Below are 20,134 nucleotides of genomic sequence, written 5' to 3'. Positions count from 1 at the left end.
GTGTGTGTGTGTGTGGTCGACCTGTCATTGTGGCACCCGGTTCTGGGGGGTGGGATCATTCGCAGTTGGTTAGGACTGCCGGCGATGAAGACAGTTGAGAAGGTGGGCAGTGTTCCAGCGCTAGGAGGGGAGGCTTGACGCCTTCTTTAGGTAGTGAGGGCTAGGAGTAGTTGGGTGCCGAGACCACGCCGACATCTACCGCCGCCAACTCTGGCAGCCGGACCTGAGCTGTGGACTCACCCGCCGTCCTCGCAAGCTGAACCCCGGGGCGTTGGACGATGTCGGAAGCTCAGACCCCGGGGAGGGGTTGCATCGACTGGGCCAACTAAGTACCCACTTGCTAGATTTTACTTATGCTGAACTGCTGGTTTTATCGTGAAGGAACTCGGTCGTAGTGTTTTATTGTTTGGTTGTGTTAATAAAGGATATTTTTGATAAATTGCTGCCTACTGGTGCTGTTACGTTCTGACTGGAGGGTAAGATATTCTGCCCGTGCTCCCATTGAAACACGCTTTTCAAGATAAAAATCACGAGGCACTTCACAAAAACAAAAAATTTAAAGTATAAAAAAATATTACAAATGTGTTTCAAGTGAGAAAAACAAACATTATGATTTTTAAAAATGTAAGGAAAGGGAGAGAGAAAATTAATAGGAAAGAGGGAATAAGCGGATCCTGGAGAAGGTGGAATAAGAGCAGAATAAGGAGAGTGTGGTGACAACAGTCACACAAAGCCAGCTTTAACTGGTGAGTTTTCAGCTGCTTTTTAAAGGAGACCACTGAGTCCACTGATCTCAGGCTCAGGGGGAGAGAGGTCTGGAGTCTGGGGGCCACAGCAGCATGATCTGTGATTACATGAATGGAGAAATGGGCAAATGAGACATGACTGAGTGCATTTAGAATTAAAAAGAACTGTGTAAATAGCAAAAGCAGCAGGGACACCATGAGCAAACAAAATGAACAGAACATTTTTGTTTTTTAGTTTATAATACTGGCACATTTATTTAGAATCCCGATCCGTCATTCCGGCTGGGGGCGGTACTGCACCACAGCTCAGCTTCCCAACTGCCTTAAAAAAGAAGGCAAAGAAGAAGAAAAAGCGGACTCGCTTCCTTCCTCACACCGGTATTTGTCGCTGGTTGTTCTACATCATGTTCAGAGTCGCCGTCCGACTTTCGGTCTCCGGTGTCCGGGGGTTAACTCGTCCACAGCCCAGGTGCCAAGGTATTTGTTCATTCGTCTTCTGTGGATGTTTCCAGTCTGGTTGATGTTCACACTGCCAGCTTGTGTGTCGTCACATTGCGGTTCACAGCTAAGCTAGCCATTCACTGTGAAATCTCAAAAATCCTCACAGAAAATGCAAAGTTGTTTACGTTTTAGTCGTCTTGTGACTCTTTTACTTAAGGGTTGCTATCACTCGCACGACCCGAGACCGTCCTGCCCCAGAGTTTGACTCGTGGGTGGTTGTGTCCTTGCCATGACCCAGATGGAGCATGCTAGCATGCTAACCGCGGTGCTCACTCTGCCAGCTGCGAGTATTTTAACAGCAAATCGGGTTGGCTGCAGCTTTACTCCCATCAAACACACACCACCCATATGTTTTATCCAGAACCTTACTAGCATTGCACTAAATACGTTTCTAATTCACTACAGATTATGGGTTTACACTAGAGTGCAGCAAGTAGTCTTATCAGACGCTACGTGCAGTGTCAAATTATGACAATGGAAGTAATCCAACTCACAACATTTATCCTGTTTCTTCTGCGATCACTGCTTATGTTGATCTCACAGGCTTCAATATAAACAAAACCAGTTTGTGTTTTACTGTCTTTATAGATAATTTTGTGATGATTATTTTTGTTTTTCAGCTGTTCTGGCTTCAAGGTGCTACTCGCATGGAAAGCAGGAGACGGACGAGGAGTTTGATGCCCGCTGGATTACATATTTTAACAAGCCGGACATTGATGCATGGGAGCTGAGAAAAGGTAGGGCTAGAGAAATAGAAACCCTAAAAGCTAAGGGAGTTGTGCTTTTTGTCCATTATGGGGCTTACAATGAGGAAGTTGTTTCCATGAACTCTGTAAATATTAACTCTTGATTTACAGCCAGCTGTTGAGGACCTGGTCTTAAATTGGAAGCAAGGCACGTGGATTAACTCATCATCATTTTGGATTAGTGCCAGAGGATTGATTTATTGTCAGCGTAAATGGGTGCAGATTAAAGTGTGATATAAAAAGCTGAAAAATCCCATGTGTAAAACGTTCATTAGAACTTTTGCAGCAGTGGGTGTTTTTAGCTTGTGTAAAAATAGTAATTAGTTAGATATTCATGGACTTGGTGACGGATGACTTGGTCGTAACAAAACTCAAAGCATTAGGCTCACTCAGTGCTACGCTAAACATTTTTGTTTCTTTTTAAAGTCTAAACAGACAATATAAATATTGTTCACAGATATGTTCTCAAAGGTATAAAGTAACATCTGTTTATTCCCTGGGAAAGCTACAATGTATCAGCTACATTTTTGTTTGTTCTGAATTTAAACCTTTATATTAGTGAATGATACACCGACATGAAATTTGTGGGCTGATATAATATCACTGTTATGGCCAATACCGATATTCTGACATTAATGCTTCTAAAATCAGCAAATTTTGTATAGAATGAAAATGATTAAAGCTGAATTTGTTATGTACACACACCACACATATTTATGCTGAGATGATTACAATTACTGTCACATGACTAAACAAATACACACCACGCCTCTCACCCTCTGAAACACAAACAAATGGAAACAAGATGGGGAAAAAATATCAGTTGTCAATATTGGCGCAGTTTTGTTTATCAGACCGATACCGATATGCTAAAAAAATGACTAACATCGGCCAATACCGATATTCATGCTGAAATATCGTGCATCTCTACTTCATTTATATCTGCACTGCACAACCAGTTGTTTAAATAACTTATTTGTTTTTGCTATAAAAACTAAAATAAAATCACCACATTGTCAAATTTATTTAGAAAATTGTCCTTTTTTTTAAACCTTTTTCCGTTTATCATGAGAGTTCTTGGGGTCTTTATTTGATCCAACTTAATTTTATGTACTTGTTAGTAACTTAGTGCAACTAAAGCTGCATCCTAAAGTTTTGATATCTCAAATTGACACACAAACTGTTAAATAAGTCTGAAATTGTTTTAAATCCAGTATTAGATGGAGATGGTTATATGTGCTGTATAGTCACATCTGTTTACCGTGTGCAGACTGAAACCGCTGAGTCATCTTGTTATACTTTATTACCACACCAGGTTCGATTTCTAAAAATTGTTTCCAGCTCATCTTTCACTCATCCAATCTTCCTCTGCAACAGCCATAAAATATGTCACGAGGCTAGCATATAAACTTGTATTTCAGCTAAGGGTCCAACACCCACAGGTTTTTTATAATTTAACCTTTTTTCTATTCTTCTTCAAATATGGAGGCTAATGAAGAAACGGGTTGTTGATTATAACATGAGGTGTTTGTTCTTTGCTGGAAAAGTTGCCTAAAATAAGGATTAAATAAAAAGTTTACCAGCTTTCACTACTAACATTATTTACTGCATCCAGTCTTCTGTTTGTTTGTTGCAGGTTAGCCCGTTATAATCAAACAAACATTGTTGAAGGTTTAAAACTTGGCCGCGGTCTTTCTGCATGGAGTTGCGTGTTCTCCCCATGCATGCGTGCATTTCCTCCGGGTACTCCGGTTTCCCCCACAGATCACAACATGCCCTATAGGTTAACAATTGTACGTTGCTTTGGATAAAAGCGTCTGCCAAATAAATAAACATTGTTATTAGGGGTGTGTGTGTTGGCAAGAATCTGGTGATATTAAAGTTGGTATCAAGTGTCTTTAAATAAGAAAAAGGTTTTAGTAGCAGAGAATAAAAATGTAAAGTGCACATGTGTGGCCAAAGGGCTCAAGGTTATAGTTAAATAGTTGCAGGTCTGGGTTTTGGTTGAATCTGCTCTTAATAAATTTAATAAGCTTAATAAATAAATAAAGTGGTTATTTTTTGTGATTTTCTTGTATTTGTGTTTTATATACATGATCTGTTTCAGGGATGAACACATTGATCGGGTACGATCTGGTACCGGAGCCAAAGATTCTGGAGGCTGCTCTGAGAGCCTGTCGGAGATTAAATGACCTGGCCAGCGCCATCCGAATTTTGGAGGCTGTCAAGGTGAAGGATGACAAACATGACGGAATAAGTGACCTATTATTACTCTCGTTTCTTATCATTTAAAACTTTGTGGGATTACCCATTTACTTCTTTAGGACAAAGCTGGGCCTCATAAAGACATCTACCCATACCTGATCCAGGAGTTGCGACCAGCGTTACAGGAGCTCGGCATTTCTACACCCGAAGAGCTTGGCATCGACAAAGTTTAGCCAAGTAAGCACTCAGATTTCCTGATGAGGTTTAATCTTTTTACCCCCTTCTTTTACACAACATGACAGACCTTTTTTTAATTTTCAGGACAAAAGACAATGGACTAACCCAGAAAAAAATCACCCTTGTGTTTAAATATTTGCCTGATCATCTGCGTGTGATATTTAATTTGGCCTTTAAGTTCTTTTACATGTAAAATACGGATTGATATAATAAAGAACGCTTATCTGAGTGTTAGATCTATACTGGAATATTTCCTTTTAAGGGCATATGAAAGCAAAATGCTCCATACAGGTTTCTGGAAGGGAGGAGAACGTCACCAAATAAACCACACCGTCCACCACCAGGGGGCAGCAGTGTCACACGAATGTTAAAGACTTGCTGTGTTTTGTCTGCTTTACATGTTTTCATTTCAGGGAAATTTTGCTTGCGGGTGAAATAAACTTGTTTCAAATGACATTTGGACTCATTTTATTATCCAAAGATATTTACGTGCGTCCAGCAAAAGGAAGGACTTTTGGTGCATCGAAGTTTCTGCAGAAGCAAATATTTCTGCTAAAGCTGATTTATGACCTGAACGTTGCATTAAAACCTGTACAATTGGAGTTGGAGCGGTTTTAAGATGATAGCAACACACTTTGAATTTGGTTCAAACTAGTTTTTATTTATCATTCAAACGTTTTTGTTGCTGAGCGCAAGTACGGTTTTAGTAAGGATTCTACGCAATGTTTTATAAATGAGACCCCTGGACACTAGAGTACTCCAGGACTGAGGGATGGTTCCCTCGTGTTGAGAACAGAAGAAACCTCAAATTTTGTCATTTGCACAAAAACAAGTCTCATCAGAAACTTTTTGTTTGTGATGAGCTATTTCAGATCAGATGAGAGCAGCTTCATCTATGAAAGTGAGACATTTGATTCGTGCGGTGAGAAATAAAATCAGTGGTCCTGGTGTTTCTCTACATCGGTGCTATCCTCTTCTTTGAGGACCACCACCTCCTACCAGCACACACATTAAAATGATTATTTACTGACGTCATACAGACATGCAGAACAACTCGTAGAGTTTTGATTATACTATTGGTATTTTCTTAATGTACTTTTTACCAATATAATCTTTGTAACTTTAATTTCAGCACAGAAAAAATTGTGGGGACCCCCTGCAATTTCTAGTGACTCCTTTGGGGTGGTAGACCCCAGATTGGGAAACATCTTTAGGTTTTGTCGTTACATTTGAAGGAATTTCTTCTCAAGGCCGGACAGACGCACCCTCTATTTCTCTAAACAGAGGCTGTTTAAATACTTTCAAAGTGGCCCAAAGATCTCATGCCAGCTGCTTGACCCTTTGTTGTGTTCTTGATTCTAAATAAAGATTTTGAACAAAATATTAGAGAAACTCAACTCCTGCAGGTCTCCTGTAGTTTTCCCTCTGAATGTCGTGGTTTCTGGCTGAAGTGATGTTTGCTGGGCTGTGTGAGCTCTGCTCTCATGCTGTAATCAGTCAGCAGCTCTGGGCTTTATATAGACTGGTGGGGAGGACCACTGATTACCAGGCAGCAGCAGGGATGTCTTATGGAAGGTGTTTCTGACCAGAATAGAAGCACTTCAGAGCTCCAAGAATAAAGTTGTAAAGATTCCTGCTTTTCCCCCTCCATGCATGTCTTTAATTGACCAGAAAGCAGCAGCAGAGGTCATGAATGTGTGTTTGGGCTGGGTGGGAGGATTTTTACGCACGGGGCGGGCCTTTCATTCAGAGTGGCTGTGTGGGTGAAGGGGGTGAGTCCGTCAAAGACAATCAAAGATGTTTGAGTTTCCATGCGCAGTGACCAGGGAGGTACACATCACTCCTCCTCCTCCTCCTGCTCCTGCTCCTGCAGCAGCTCCGGTCTCCGGCCTGCTCTCTGCGGGGGATTTTAAACTCACTCGATCAAAAGAAGAGCCTCTGGAAAGAGAAATGTGATTTACTTTCGCCAGAGAAACGAAGGAAAACCAGATAAGACCTGTCGGCGAGAATGAATTACTCCAAGGCGCAAATGGTGAGTGTCGACGGCGTTTCCCCCTTTCTGGCTCCCACTCGTGTTTGTTACAGTAACAAAGCCAGAGCGCAGCAGACGCTTCTCGGTTTCCAGCAGGTTTTCTCTCTTTCTTCTGTGGTTTTTGAGTTCAACGCAGAGAAAAGCTGTAAAAATACGCACATGGAAACTAATTTAAGTTTGATGAAGGAAAAATGAGGTCCGAAAAGATCAAGTCCATTTATATTTGCTGATTTAATATTTTTTACCTGATACAAATCAGTTTATAAAAACTTATTTGATCCAGTTTAACAGATAAAGTTGATGCCTTGTGTTTGGGTCTTTATTAGGTAGCCCTTTTCAGTCCATGTGGAGTATTTAAAGTCACTTTTCTTTGTAAGTTCTGATGACATGGCCATGGAAGCCTTTAGAACAGCCTTTCCCCCTATTGAACATCTTATTATCCTTATTGTCCACAGTCCAGTTTATCTGAGGAGGTGAGTTCATCTGGGTGTCCACAGCCCAGTCCTGCAGGAGGGAAGCTAGAGGCCATGATGGAGCAGCTGCAGAGACAACAAGAAGCCAAACTAGAGATGAACCTCCAGGAGAAACATCTGCTTCAAGCTCAGCTCCTGTTTGCCCAACAGGCGGCAGCTGCCAGAGCCTCCAGCTCCAGACCAGACTTCTACAGGAAGGTAGAGGGACACATTTATCCACCGAACCCTCTGGGCAGAGTGGACGTGAAGGAGGAGGACTCAGATGAGGAGGAACAAGATATGTTGGAGGGAGATGAGGAAGAGGAGGAGAAGGGAGATGAGAATGGGCCTCACCAACAGGTGAAGAAGCTGGTCCTCCAACAGGTTTCACATTTTCAGCCTTTTTCTGGTCCTCTGTCAGCTGCTGCTGAGCAGATCCCCAGGTCTCCGTCCTCAGAGATCAAACCGGACCAGAAGGAGAAGAACCTGCCATCTCCTGCAGGCCAGACCACCTTCACCTCACCCAGTAGCTTCTCTGACTGGAGCTATGACGAGATGTTCAAACAGGTACATCAGATTTATTCACGTGTGTGTGTGTGTGTGTGTGTGTGTGTGTGTGTGTGTGTGTGTGTGTGTGGCCCTCCTTCAGGCTGAGATAGCATCTGTGGCCAGTGTGTGTGTGTAAATGATTGACTTCCTGTTGCTGAGTCGTGCCTTTCTCACATAAGAGGGAGAGCATGTCTGCTTTGGGCCAAATCCTGCTGGTGCTTAAATTACCAGCAACAATCATACATCTTCATCCGCCTCTCTTTACTTCACATCTCAGGCTTCTGATGCAAATCACAACAACAAACTTGTTTCTGCTGCTAGTTGGGCTAATTGTTCTGGGCTGTGGTCCAAGTCTAGCTGTGCAAAGAAGCTACTCAAGGCCAGAGGATATGGAGCTGAAATGAGAGCGGAGGATTATTGAAATAGTCTCTGGTGTGTATTTATGGCCCTCGAGGCTGCTGTAAGCCTGTATCAGGGAGATCCCTCTTAAATCAGAGTGAAATAAGAAATCCAAAGCAGGTGTTGACGCAAACACAACACTGAGTAAGATGTCTGAGAGCTCCTTCAGGGAGGGAGGGAGCGAGCGAGAGAGAGAGAGTGTGAGAGTGTGTGTGTGTGTGTGTTCTCCATCAGGCATTTTTCTGGAGCAGAATCGGCTAGGATTGTTGTGGAGGTCTGGAAATCGTCCTCCACTCAGCCTGATCGTTCCTTCTGCTGTTGTTCTCATTGAAAATAATTAATATTTTGGTTTTTATCGTTTGCATGAATCCTAACAAAGAGCATCTGGGTGATGTCATTACTGTAGCTCTGCACATAGCTTTGCATAATTTAGCTGTCTCTTAACAACACTAAATGATGCCTCGACACCCCCCACCCCCTGCATGAGATCAATACAGTAATGGCTGCCGCTGCGAGGATGTTTCCTTTTCCCCACAAAGCAGCTGTTCAAACCTTTAATATTTACTTTAAATAAGTTCTCAGAAGCAGCTCGAGTTGCTTTAAAGCTCTGCAAACTTCCACAAAGTGTCTCTTGTGATTCAAGAAGTACATCAATTCTGTCATCATGTGAAAAAAATCTTTAAAAGGGATGGAAGTGGTTACATTTCCTTGTTTGAGTGTTAGCTGTGACCTTTTCTGATTCCACCAGATGAAATAAACTCATTTTCTCCTTTATCAGGTGTAAAGATGTCACAGGTGATTTTTTTGAGCACTCATATGAGGATAATGAGCTCACATACTAAACATTCGTTGGAAAAAATTTCACTTATAAACTGTCGGTTGGTCGAACTGCATCTATAGTTCTTCATCCCAGAAGAAGCTGGCAGCCATTGTTTGCTGCTGGTCGCACAGAAAGGCCCTACATGTATAACAGGGTCTGGTGAGGAGTCACATAGACGATCTTTACTTGCTGGGACGATTAAATGCCCAATAATTTAATTTGGATTAAAAAAAATGAGTCACCTCCAGTGATTTCATTGGAGAAGTTTTCATTTCTGCCCTGCAGAAGATGCATAATAGTCAAAAAGTGAAAATGGACGAACTTGCTTTTCAGCAATTGGCCTTTTGAAGATTTAATGTATAAAATCACATTATAAAGGTTATTTCTGGCCTGAATACTGAATGCTGTCAGGGTCCCTAGGCGAGAATGTGGGAAAGCTCTGTGAGCAATTAACTGAAGGCTCTTTGTTATTAGATCTGCATGGGTCTCACTTCCTCATCAATAAAGTGGGGGAGGGTTTTATTTCTATTAGATGGTGAAAAGACTTGGGTGTTTCTACCGTCAGTGAGCTTTTTTAAGGCTGGGAAAAAAAGGGAAAGCTGTTGTTTTTGTTTAGCTTTCAAGAAATTCCAAGTTAAACCTTTTAGCGGTGTCGACAAGAAGTGTTGTGGGAACAGAGAGCTGTTTTAACATCTAAAGATGGAGAAAGCAGTTGTGTTTAGTGAGAGGCTAGTGCAGGAAACAGCCTGGTCTGGCAACATTTTTGTGTTTACTTTTTGGAAGATTTTGGACTCATTTGATGCAGGAAAGTAAAAGAGGGTAAAACAGAGTTAAAGCAGCCTGCTTAAAGAGACTGGGTGTAGATTTGACCTCTAATCTCAGGAAATATCCATGTAAATGTTGTTGAAAATGAATGATGCCCAGTTGTTGAAAAATATTTGCGGCTTTGTAACATTTAACCATAAAAATCGGGTCTAAAATACACGAGAGTGGGTCGAAGTCTCTGCACGACGCCATGCTTCCTTCTACGTGAGCACTCGAGGACAACTTTCACCGTTCATGAAACATTGTTTTACACATTTACTTCTTCACTCGTTACCAGTGATGAAAGGGAGTCTATAACCTTCTCAGTGTCCTAGTGGCAGAGTTTCTGCCCTGGGACTGTGAGATCGGGGTTCAAATCCCAGTCAGGTCGTACCAAAGACTTAAACAATGGGACCCAATACCTCCTAGCTTGACACTCGGCTTTAACAGGTTGGATTTGGGGGTTAAACCAACACACAGTTCCTGAGCACAGCCACAGCTGCAGCTCACCACTCCCCATGGGGATGGGTCAAATGCGGAGATGAATTTCAGTGTGTGATGAGGACTAATGGGACTTTAACTTTTAACGTTATGTGCTTGTTTTACTGGAGGTTGCGCTCCCTGGGATATGTGCTGCTCCCTGTCGCCAGTGAAAATGGACACATTCACTTTAACCCCTAGAGACAGAGACTGATAAATGCTTTATGTTTACTCGAATCATGTTGCACAATCTGAGTTTGTTAGCTGTGGTGACCATGTTGTGTTGGGTCCACCCGAAAAGTTAATCAGTAGTAGATGAACGTCTAGTGATTCATTTCTGAGAGTTTTAACATTCATCTAGTGAGACTCTAACACACACACACACACGCACGCTTGCAAATCCATTACTGGCCGTTTTGCCTGTCGGTGGCGGGCGATAAAGATGAGCTACATGATATCTGGACTGAGTGATGAAATGACTAATAACTAGTTGTAGCGAATATTTAATCCGTGTCCCTTCAGGCTCCAAGACACAGAGAATTAAACTAGACTTGAACTAGACTTAAGTGAAGTTTGTTTAATTTATTCTGCTGTTTTAAATCTGATCTGAGACTCCATCAGCTGTGAACTCTTTCATATGGGCTATTCCTATCTGTACCGGGTCGGCCCGGGCCGGGTAGCGTAGGTTGTTTACATATCTGGGTGGCCTGGTATTTTTCGGGGCCAACCAAGGCTCATTCTCAGCCCTCTTCTCGAGGGGGTCTGCTTCAGGCCGACCAGGGCCAACACACCCACTGCTGACAGCAAATTCACACCTTCCATTAGAACAAGCCTCTGATTGGTGGGTAGAATCAGCCCACATGGGCTTAAGGCAAGGATGTGTGGAATCAACTGGGCCAGGCTGGGGCCGACTGGGGCTACCCGGCCCGGGCCGACCCGGTACAGATGGGAATGGCCCAATAGTAAACCCAGACCTTTAGATATCACACAAAGAACCCCAGCAGCTTCTTTTGTACCAACATTTGGGGTCATTTGGTGAGAAACTCCCTTTAAAAGAAGTAAACCTCCATTAGAATGAGTTTCGGTGGGACCATCTGCCTCTAATAGGGGTGTGTGTGTGTGTGTGTGTGTGTGTGTGTGTGTGTGTGTGTGTGTGTGTGTGTGTGTGTGTGTGTGTGTGTGTGTGTGTGTGTGTGTGTGTGTGTGTGTGTGCGTGCGCACACACACGCGCGCACACACATTAGCATTTTACAGTTTGATTTGTGTTTTTGTTCTGAACAGCTGATTATTGGTTCCCTGCAGAGCTAATTGTTATCATTATTATCTCACAGTGCAGCATTAAACATTAGGGGGGGGGGGCATTTACTTACAGCACAAAATAATATAGCTGCCACTGAAGTGCTGAGAAAAGCTGCTCACGTGCACCCTCGCCGAATGACGGACTCCTGCAAAAATGTTAACATGTTTGAACTGATCAGATCTGCTGCAGCAATGTAACGGATTCATGTAGTCATAGTGGAGATTATGGCGATTTCAGTCAAATGAATGGAGTCATAAACAGAAGAATCTGAGCTAACTTAAGCATTTCAGCAGGAAAATAACCTCTCAACAGGCTTTTCCACACTGCTGCACGTGCGCCCCCCTTCACTTCAGCCTCCAACGTCCTGCTGGTTTCTTTTAGAGGGGGGAGGGGGGGGGTCTGAGCAATAACATGTCATTTTAGTCCACCTAATGTACACGCTTCATTTCATTCCTTTGAACTAAGATACATCCAGACACCTCCCAAAAAATGTTATCATTAATTAAAATTAGACATTTTCCCACGGCCAGCTAGTCAGTAGTGGCAGAGCGAGAGCAGGTTTAGCTTCTACATGATCTGTGTGGAAAGATGCTTCCGTTAATATTAAATATACAAAAGAACTTTAATATAAATGAATAATCAATGAAAATAAAGGATATGACAAGAAAGTAAAAACTTAAATGTGGTGGAGCATTTGTTTTAGACTCAAAATTTCATGGAAAAAGGTTTTACATTAATTTCTTGGGACATTTATGTTTGAATACCATTATTATTCACATCTTTATTTACGTTTCACAACGTTGCAGAGCAAATGGTCACTTCAGAAGCCACTACTTCTGCTGAAAAAACTGCAAAATGTGAAGGACTAAAAAATAATATATTTGTAGAGGTCATTTATACTATTTTGAGGTTATTGCTGTCTTGAAATACTGCTCAGTAAGTCATCTGCAGCAGGTGAGATTATTTGCCATTTTTAAACAGTTGATAAATTCCCTTCAGAGCTGTGTTTCTGCATGAAAACCGCTACTTCCTTGTTAGCTGATTTAAAGGAGTGCGCTGAAACACTTGACTCACCCGTTGTTTGCTCCGTGTCTTTTATTGTATTACTCTAAGTCTTAAAGAGAGCCTTTGGCATTATTTAAGCTGACTGTTCACAACAGCACACACACACAGGAAGCCAAGCTCAGACTCACACTCAAACAGTAGCTCAGCCTGCACAATCCAGGTTAATTCCTTTAATTTACGTCTTAGCTTGTAGCTGCAGTCATGGAGGGCCACTGCCCCGCATGTTTTAGATCATTTCCTGCTCCAGCAAACCTGATTTGGTGGTTTAATTACCTTTGCAGAATATCTGCAGAGACCTGTTATAAATCAGATATGTAAGCAGAGAATCCTCTAAAAACAATGAGAAACCATTTTAACTTGTTATTTTTGAAAATGATCGGTCACTCTTGAGTTTGTCATTCAGGCTGAATGTGAAAATCAGAATAAGAATACTTTATTAATCCTGAAGGAAATTATTGTAGAAGTGTTGCTCCAGACAATAGGATAAAGATAGAAAATAATAAAAACAGTCATGATGGCGATGAATAATCACATAAAAATGATCACTAACCAGTTACAGAAGCAAAAATTACAATAAAATCCATAATCTAAAAAACATTCTACCCATATTCTGGCATAATGCATAAAACTAAACGGTGGATGGTCTCCTACACCTATCTCCTGTATTAACTGCTGAATAAAAAATAGACAATGAAACTCTAGGATTTGAAAATCCTTACAGATCTACGTCACACTGTCCGTTAACATTCGTGGACTCACCCATCTTAACTCACAACGGGGAAAGTTTGTTGTTGGTTTAGCATTCAGGAAACAGCAGAGAACATATCGACTAGTAGACGCTATCCGTTAGCATTAGCAACTCCACCACACAGCAGAACTCCTCCAGGCTTGTGTTGTTTGTGGAGATAAAACATCAATGTTTCAGCGCAAATATTCAGTGATAGAGTCGCATTGCTGTTGGCCAATCGGAGGCAAGATGTCCAAATATCAGGAAGTAAGACTCTAAAATCCTGTCATCTGAAGCTACTTTCTCCTCGAGAGGAATTCTCTGAGCTAAACAGATGCACCAGAGCTTTTTTTCCCTACAGCATGATTTACAAGACATTCATTCCCACTATAGACCACTGCAAATGTGCTAAAATATGACTGAAGGACCTCTTTACTTGCAGTTACATTACTCACGTAAAGCAGAACAATTAAAGTAAAGTAACTGCATTCAACTTGAGCTTTCCGGATTAATAACGCTTGGTACAAGGCACTGGACAGAATCCAACCTGAGCCCCAAGAAGCAACTGGACTTATTTGCTGGACAGTTTTGTTGTCTCAAATATGAATGAGAAAAATGTCTAATCAGCTGAATCTTTCCATCCAGAAGGGTTGTTGGAGGTGGTGGAGGACTGCAAATGGTGTTTGTTATTTACTGAAATGAGCTCTGCAAGTGCTTATTCTTGAGTGGCAAAGATGGCTTTGTTTAGGAGCTGGCAGCATGATTTTGTTTACACAGTTTTCTGGTGACAAAACATCTGTTTGGACATCAGTGACTCATAAAAATGCACTGATAATTTATATCCAGATACATCTCCTTATGATTTTGCTTGTAAAGACAATTTGCTCTCTTTTTCCCATCATAGCTTATCTAATTGCATATATGATCCTACAGGAGTAAATTTTCACCCATTTCTGATTAAACAGTGAATCTAATTGGACCTTTACAGTTTCTGCATTCCACCATTAGACCTTTGCTAACGAGGTCTCCAGAGCTACCTGGAATCAGATGTCCAATTAAAAACAAGAGCTTGGGCCCCTCCCTTAAACAGATCCCACAGCAGCTGCTCTGATGTCGATCATGCCTCGATTCTAGTTACCAGAGGACTTTCGGAGAAGGATTGTGGACCTGCACAATGCTGGGGAAGGCTACAAGAGAATCTTCAAAGAGCTGGGAGCCAGTCGCTCCACAGTTAGAAATGTCATCTACAAAGGAAGGAAGTTTGGGACCGTAGCGACTCTGCTGAGGAGTGAGCGTCCTGTAAAGGACTGTATGATGTTCTGCAGGTGAAACTGTAAAATGAGAATATGGTGCATGTAGTGAGTCTTTCAAATATTAGTTTAATCTTTTAAGTAGAATTACTGACGTGAATGAACTTTTCACGATATTCAAATAATTTTTGTTTCACCTGTAAAAGACAGGGTATCCGCGGGTCCTTAAAAAGTCTTAAAAAGCCTTAAATTAGCTTTTCCAAATTTAAGGCCTTAAAAATCCTTAAAAATTACAAATAATCCTTAAATACAGTTTCCAAAGGTCTTAAATGACCAAAGACCCAATAAACAAGATTCTTTTATTTCTATAAAATTTTCGTGAATTTCTAGTTGGTGTTCAGCGTTTTTTGTGTACGTTGTTGGCGTAAGCGGAACCGTACACATTCAGTTGGTTGTGAAAGGGGGCTATTTTTAGATGAGCACGTTAGCTGGTTAAGCTAGTGGGAGCTTGCACCATGGGGAAGTGCAAGTTTAATGGTAACTGGATGGCTAATCCCACGATCGTGGCGTGGTTAGCACCGGTTCCAGGCAACAGCTGGAAATTATAGCTTAAATGATAAATGACCCGCACTTGTATAGCGCCTCTCAGAGTAAGGACTCCAAAGCGCTTTACACTACAGTGTATCATTCATCCATTCACACACATTCACACACTGGTGGGGATGAGCCATGATGTAGCCACAGCTGCCCTGGGGCACACTGACAGAGGCGAGGCTGCCGAGAACAGGTGCCACCGGTCCCTCCGACCACCACCAGCAGGCAAGGTGGGTTAAGTGTCTTGCCCAAGGACTCAACAGCAGAATTCTCTGTCCGGAGCCGGGATCGAACCTGCAACCTTCCGATTACTGGACAACCCGCTCAACCTGTTGAGCTACTGCTGCCCTGCTTAAATAGCTTAAATTTGGTCAAAGTGGCCTTAAAAAGGTCTTAAAAAGTCTTAAATTTGGCTCTCTTAAACCTGCAGATACCCTGAAAAGAGGTGCAAAGGAACATCCCTGTGATTGGTTGTAATGTCAGGAAATGGATGGTGACAGATGACAATTAGAAAATAATAAAAAATGAAGAAATGGTGTTTTTGAGTGATATCTGTGTCTAAATGTGCAGAGAGGAAGAGGCATCTGGGCCGAGGAGAGCGACGGAGGAAAAGTGAAAGCAGGAGAACCATCCAGGGACTTTGCCAAGGTCAGTAAATTTGAAAGATGCCGAAAATGAAGTTACTCAAAACACTGCCCACTAACAGCCTCTTGCTGTGTTTCTTTTTCCTCCTTGCAGCTGTATGAACTAGATAATGACCCAGATCGCAAAGAGTTCCTTGATGAACTATTTGTCTTTATGCAGAAACGAGGTAAAATTTAATGACTTAATATGTGAATTAATGTTTTATTTCGTGGATCGAAATGTTTGTTAAAACTGCATCTTTTTTTCCCACCATGTGTGTTTTTTTTAAATACCTATTTATACTAATGATGGATCCGCAGGCTGATCCTGGCAGCTGGTATTCAAATCATTTAATTAAGGGAAACAACTGGACTGTAATTAAAAGGTCAAAGGTAATTAGAACTGAAGCAGTCTGGGTTTATGAAAACAGTCAGTGAAATAAATTGTTCATTAATTTATTTTTATTATTTTTGCCAGTATGTCAGATTTTGCAAATTTAAGGAATTTGGGAGGTGAAATTTAACATTTTCTTTTAAAACCTACTGGGTTAAAACACTGTGTGTGTGTGTGTGTGTGTGTGTGTGTGTGTGTGTGTGTGTGTGTGTGTGTGTGTGTGTGTGTGTGTGTGTGTGTGTGTGTGTGTGTGTGTGTGTGTGTGTGTGTGTGTGTGTGTGTGTGTGTGTGTGTGTGTGTTCGTTCATCTCAAGCACCGTGTAATCTTATTTCTATGGCTGCATGTTAGTCTTTCCCATTAATGGGCTTTTCTCCAAATCGGGATTGGAGAGGTTAGCTGTCAACCCGATGACTGGCAGACCTGCCCCCACCCCAGCACTCAAATCAGCTTCTGCTCCCCACCCATCTGAAATGAGCTTCATTGGATGAAGTCTATCACACAGATTACACATGCTAAGCCACATTACCTAACACCGACCTAAGACCCTCAGGTGTGTTAATCAGAATCGGTTCCTGTGCTTCTCCTTTAATAAAAAAGCATCCAAACTTTTCAGTAGGTCTAAACCCTGTTTCTATATTTCAGGAACGCCGGTCAACCGCATTCCCATTATGGCGAAGCAGGTGTTGGACTTGTACAGGCTGTATAAACTCGTGACGGAGAAGGGAGGACTGGTGGAGGTCATCAACAAGAAGATCTGGAGGGAGATCACCAAAGGTCTCAATCTGCCCACATCCATCACCAGCGCAGCTTTCACCCTCCGAACCCAGTAGGACTTTCTCATAGTTTAACAACTGGAGATCATTCCTTCAACCATGATCACAAATTTAACTGAAAATCTGTTAAGATAAAATACAAATACTCAAAGTTTAATAGTTTTAGGAAATGTACACTTTTCACTCATTATTCTTTAAGAGTTTACAACAAAACTTGTTCTTTCTTTTAAGCATGTTTTTGATGTTTCCCTACAGGTATATGAAATACCTGTACCCCTTTGAGTGTGAGAAGAAAGGTCTGAGTTCTCCGGGTGAGCTGCAGGTAGCGATCGATAGTAACCGCAGGGAGGGCCGACGTCCCAGCTTCACCAGCAGCCTTTATCGCTACTCCCCGTCCCCAAGCTCTGCTCCACACCCGCTCCTGTCCTCACCTTCGATGCAAACTACTCCAACTGCACTCAACGGCGTGAATCTATCCGCCAGTCCCAATTTAAAACGGAACATCGGTGAGGCAACCTATGAACATGTCATTCTTGGGTGGAATTTTTCTTTTTATTCATATTCGGATTTTTCAATAATCTCAAATGTTATTTGTTGATTTTTAATCAGATGAGACCTCCACCTCTGTAATACCCAGACTGCCAGTGGCTATGGCGCTCGGCCAACACCAGCAGCATCAGCACCAGCAGCTTGCACAAGCTGCCACGCTGGAGCATCTCAGGGAGAGGTTGGACCGAGCGGCTGGTGGCGCTGCAGTCGATGGTCCAGAGAAGAAAATGATGCGGCTTGCAGAGGAGCAGCAGCGCCTCATGCAACAGGCCCTCCAACAAAACCTCCTGGCAATGGCCTCTCAGTTCAACCCCATGAACCTCAAGCTGAACAATGGGCACGGTGAGTGGCTCCTGCTCTGATCAGTACGGCTTCATTTAGGGAATAGTCCATTAATTGGTGTTTTTGTCTCGCAGAAAAAAAGCAAGATTTATCACTAAATATCTCTACTAATGGACCAGCCAGTATCAGTGTCTCTGTGGAGGTCAATGGTACAATCTACTCAGGTGAGTTCTCAAAGAAAACCGTGCTTCTGCTTGCGGTCTCCTTGCCTTTCGATGGATATTTTAAACATTGAGCATGTGTCCATTATCCTCTGCAGGCCTGCGTCAGAGGCCTTGCACTGACGCATCATAGCGTTGGGTCTCAACGAGCTGACAGAAGCATAACCTGGGAACAGTTTCAGCTGTAACTAGTCGTTAGCACATCAGTCCAATCAGAACTGAACTTGAATTAATTCAAAGGAAACTTACTTTAATTTATTTTTACCTATTCCTTTTTCATTATTGCATGTTTTGAATCTTCAGTTGTAGTCTTACACAGATCCACAATTCCTTCTTGTTTCTTTTTCGCAAAACTTATTTTTTTATTTATGCGTACATTTTCCACACGGTACAATCTCCAAACTTGGATCGCTCCCTCAGTTTACTGTTGTCTCTGCTGTAGGAACTCTGTTGGCCCAGAAGTCTGCTGCTCCTGTCTCATCCCAGACTGTAACTCCAGCAGGAACCACTGGTTTCAGTGCCCTCTCCTCCTCTCACAGTCCCTCATCTACATCTTCTACTTCCTCAAAGGGACCAAATTAAAGCATTACATGCTGCACCTCTGCTTAGACAAAAAAGCACGAACTTCAGGGAAAAAGGTCTGCTACGCAGAAAGCCAATGTTATTTTTTACTTCGGTTCCTCTGACAGCCTAAATACTTAGAGATGATTTAAGTTGGAAAAAGACCCTTTTAGATTCTGATCTGTTAACTATAGTGCCTGTTAGTGTTTTCTATGTAAACATTTTTGTCTAAAATATTTTACAGTGATTGTTCAGGAGTGTCTTTAGAGCATCAAAACACACGGTGGAAATCTGTGTTTCATTGACATTTAGAGGAGCTTTATCCAACCGTTCCTTAGTGTTTCTGTGTGATCATCAGTAGAAGAATGTAGCTGCCCAAGAGCAGCTAATGAAAACCAAAACGCCTTAGCTCAGGGTCATGGCTTCGAAACCACTTTTCTGATGCTTTTTTATTTCCTGTGATCATTATTTGATTTAACTTGAGTTTGAGCTCAAACTTTCTACTTTTGATAGAAGAATTCAGGGAAAATGTAGTTTCCACAGAAAAACACCACGTCCTAAAGGCACAAAGTAGTTTGGGTTATTTTACATTTGTTTTTTATTTAATAATTTTGGTTTGTGAACGTTGTTGACTATGTTATTGCAGGGAACACTTATATAGAACTGATGCAACATTTACCTCATTGACTTCCCCTGTTGGTAGGTTTCCTCAGTCTGTCTCATAATATATTACTGTTATATTTGTATAAACGCAGAGAATGTAACATTGGTGACCTCCAGCTCTGGTCTAATGAACACTGACACAATGCTACCTCATTCCACTAAAATATATGCAATGCTGAATGCAGCATGTGTTCATGAAGCCCCGTGCTGATATAATCTGTATGTGGACAATCAAATACATATCTTTGCAAATAAATAAGTTTGCCACAGCCACTTTGACTGCTGAGTAAGTTGCTTTTGCATTTCAACTCTGCTTCTCACAATTTGATGAGAAAGAGGTTAATCAAAAGCTGTTTGGCGTGGTGGGAGAGGTTTGAGTCAGAAGCATCAACATTGACCTAATATATGAGAGAAAATGTTTTATCTTAATCTTTCAGATGCTGAAGGTTCATTAGCAGCACAGGTTTGTACATGTAAGTTTGTTTCATGTTTCAACACCCTTGCTTTTACATTAGACTCCAACTCCATTATTAAACCCTTCAGATTAAAGATGGGCTGTTGTAAAAACAGGAATTAAACGGTCCGGTAATGCTGCTCAGATATTTGAACAAAGCATGGAAGTAAGCAGCTTTTGTCACATTTCAAAGATCTGGCTGCTGTGTTTGTGACAAACATCTGTCTCCTTATTGGAACTCCTGTGTGTGGCCCAAGATCATCAAGGAGCATCAGTGTAAAGATGACTAAATAAAACGGATGCAGGGTCAAGATTAGATGTCAAAAAGTATAAATGCAATTTCTTAAATAAATTTTGATATGTGAAAAAAAAAACAATCAGGATGGTATGTGGGAGAAAATGTTTTAGGCTCTTAAAGGGACCTTTTTATATTTTTAAATCATTTTCCTGAGCCAGTATGTGCTAAAATGACCCTTTACAGGGTTAATGGAAGGTCACCTAGCCCCTATCACCCCCCCTGTGGCCAGGATATCGCATTTGCAACCTCACAGTTGCCGTTGTCGGTACAGGATCGGCTCGGGGTCCTTCGACTGTCGATGACGTCAAAGTAGTTGATTGGCTGAACATGAAGCTTATGGAAGTGACGTTATCACGCTATGATTTTGATTGGTCAGAACAAATTTGCGGTCGTAGTCTTAGCGGTTGT

General features: G+C 41.8%; 2 protein-coding genes across 3 annotated transcripts; both read left to right on the top strand.

Annotated features, from left to right (window-relative positions):
- Positions 1-1,061: 1,061 nt before the first annotated feature.
- Positions 1,062-4,891, top strand: cox5aa (cytochrome c oxidase subunit 5Aa). 2 transcript variants are annotated; one of them, XM_054733608.2, is made up of 5 exons: positions 1,062-1,223; positions 1,868-1,984; positions 4,101-4,222; positions 4,318-4,435; positions 4,727-4,891. In XM_054733608.2, the coding sequence occupies exons 1-4, from the start codon at positions 1,151-1,153 to the stop codon at positions 4,429-4,431; spliced, it is 426 nt and encodes a 141-aa protein (XP_054589583.1). In that variant the 5' UTR covers positions 1,062-1,150; the 3' UTR covers positions 4,432-4,435; positions 4,727-4,891. The 2 variants fall into 2 exon arrangements, with proteins under 2 accessions (XP_054589583.1, XP_015819475.1); XM_015963989.3 differs by having other exon boundaries at positions 1,064-1,223; positions 4,520-4,891.
- A 1,369-nt stretch (positions 4,892-6,260) lies between these two features.
- On the top strand, positions 6,261-18,478 carry LOC107388448 (AT-rich interactive domain 3B). The gene is made up of 9 exons (XM_015963988.3): positions 6,261-6,467; positions 6,923-7,486; positions 15,478-15,555; positions 15,646-15,718; positions 16,568-16,751; positions 16,954-17,204; positions 17,308-17,589; positions 17,664-17,753; positions 18,193-18,478. Exons 1-9 carry the CDS (start codon positions 6,444-6,446, stop codon positions 18,330-18,332), a joined length of 1,686 nt encoding a protein of 561 aa, XP_015819474.1. The 5' UTR covers positions 6,261-6,443; the 3' UTR covers positions 18,333-18,478.
- The last annotated feature ends 1,656 nt before the right edge of the window (positions 18,479-20,134 follow it).

This window comes from Nothobranchius furzeri, chromosome 4, assembly GCF_043380555.1.
Source record: "Nothobranchius furzeri strain GRZ-AD chromosome 4, NfurGRZ-RIMD1, whole genome shotgun sequence".
Lineage (NCBI taxonomy): Eukaryota > Metazoa > Chordata > Actinopteri > Cyprinodontiformes > Nothobranchiidae > Nothobranchius > Nothobranchius furzeri.
This window is presented reverse-complemented; position numbering and strand designations above follow the sequence as displayed.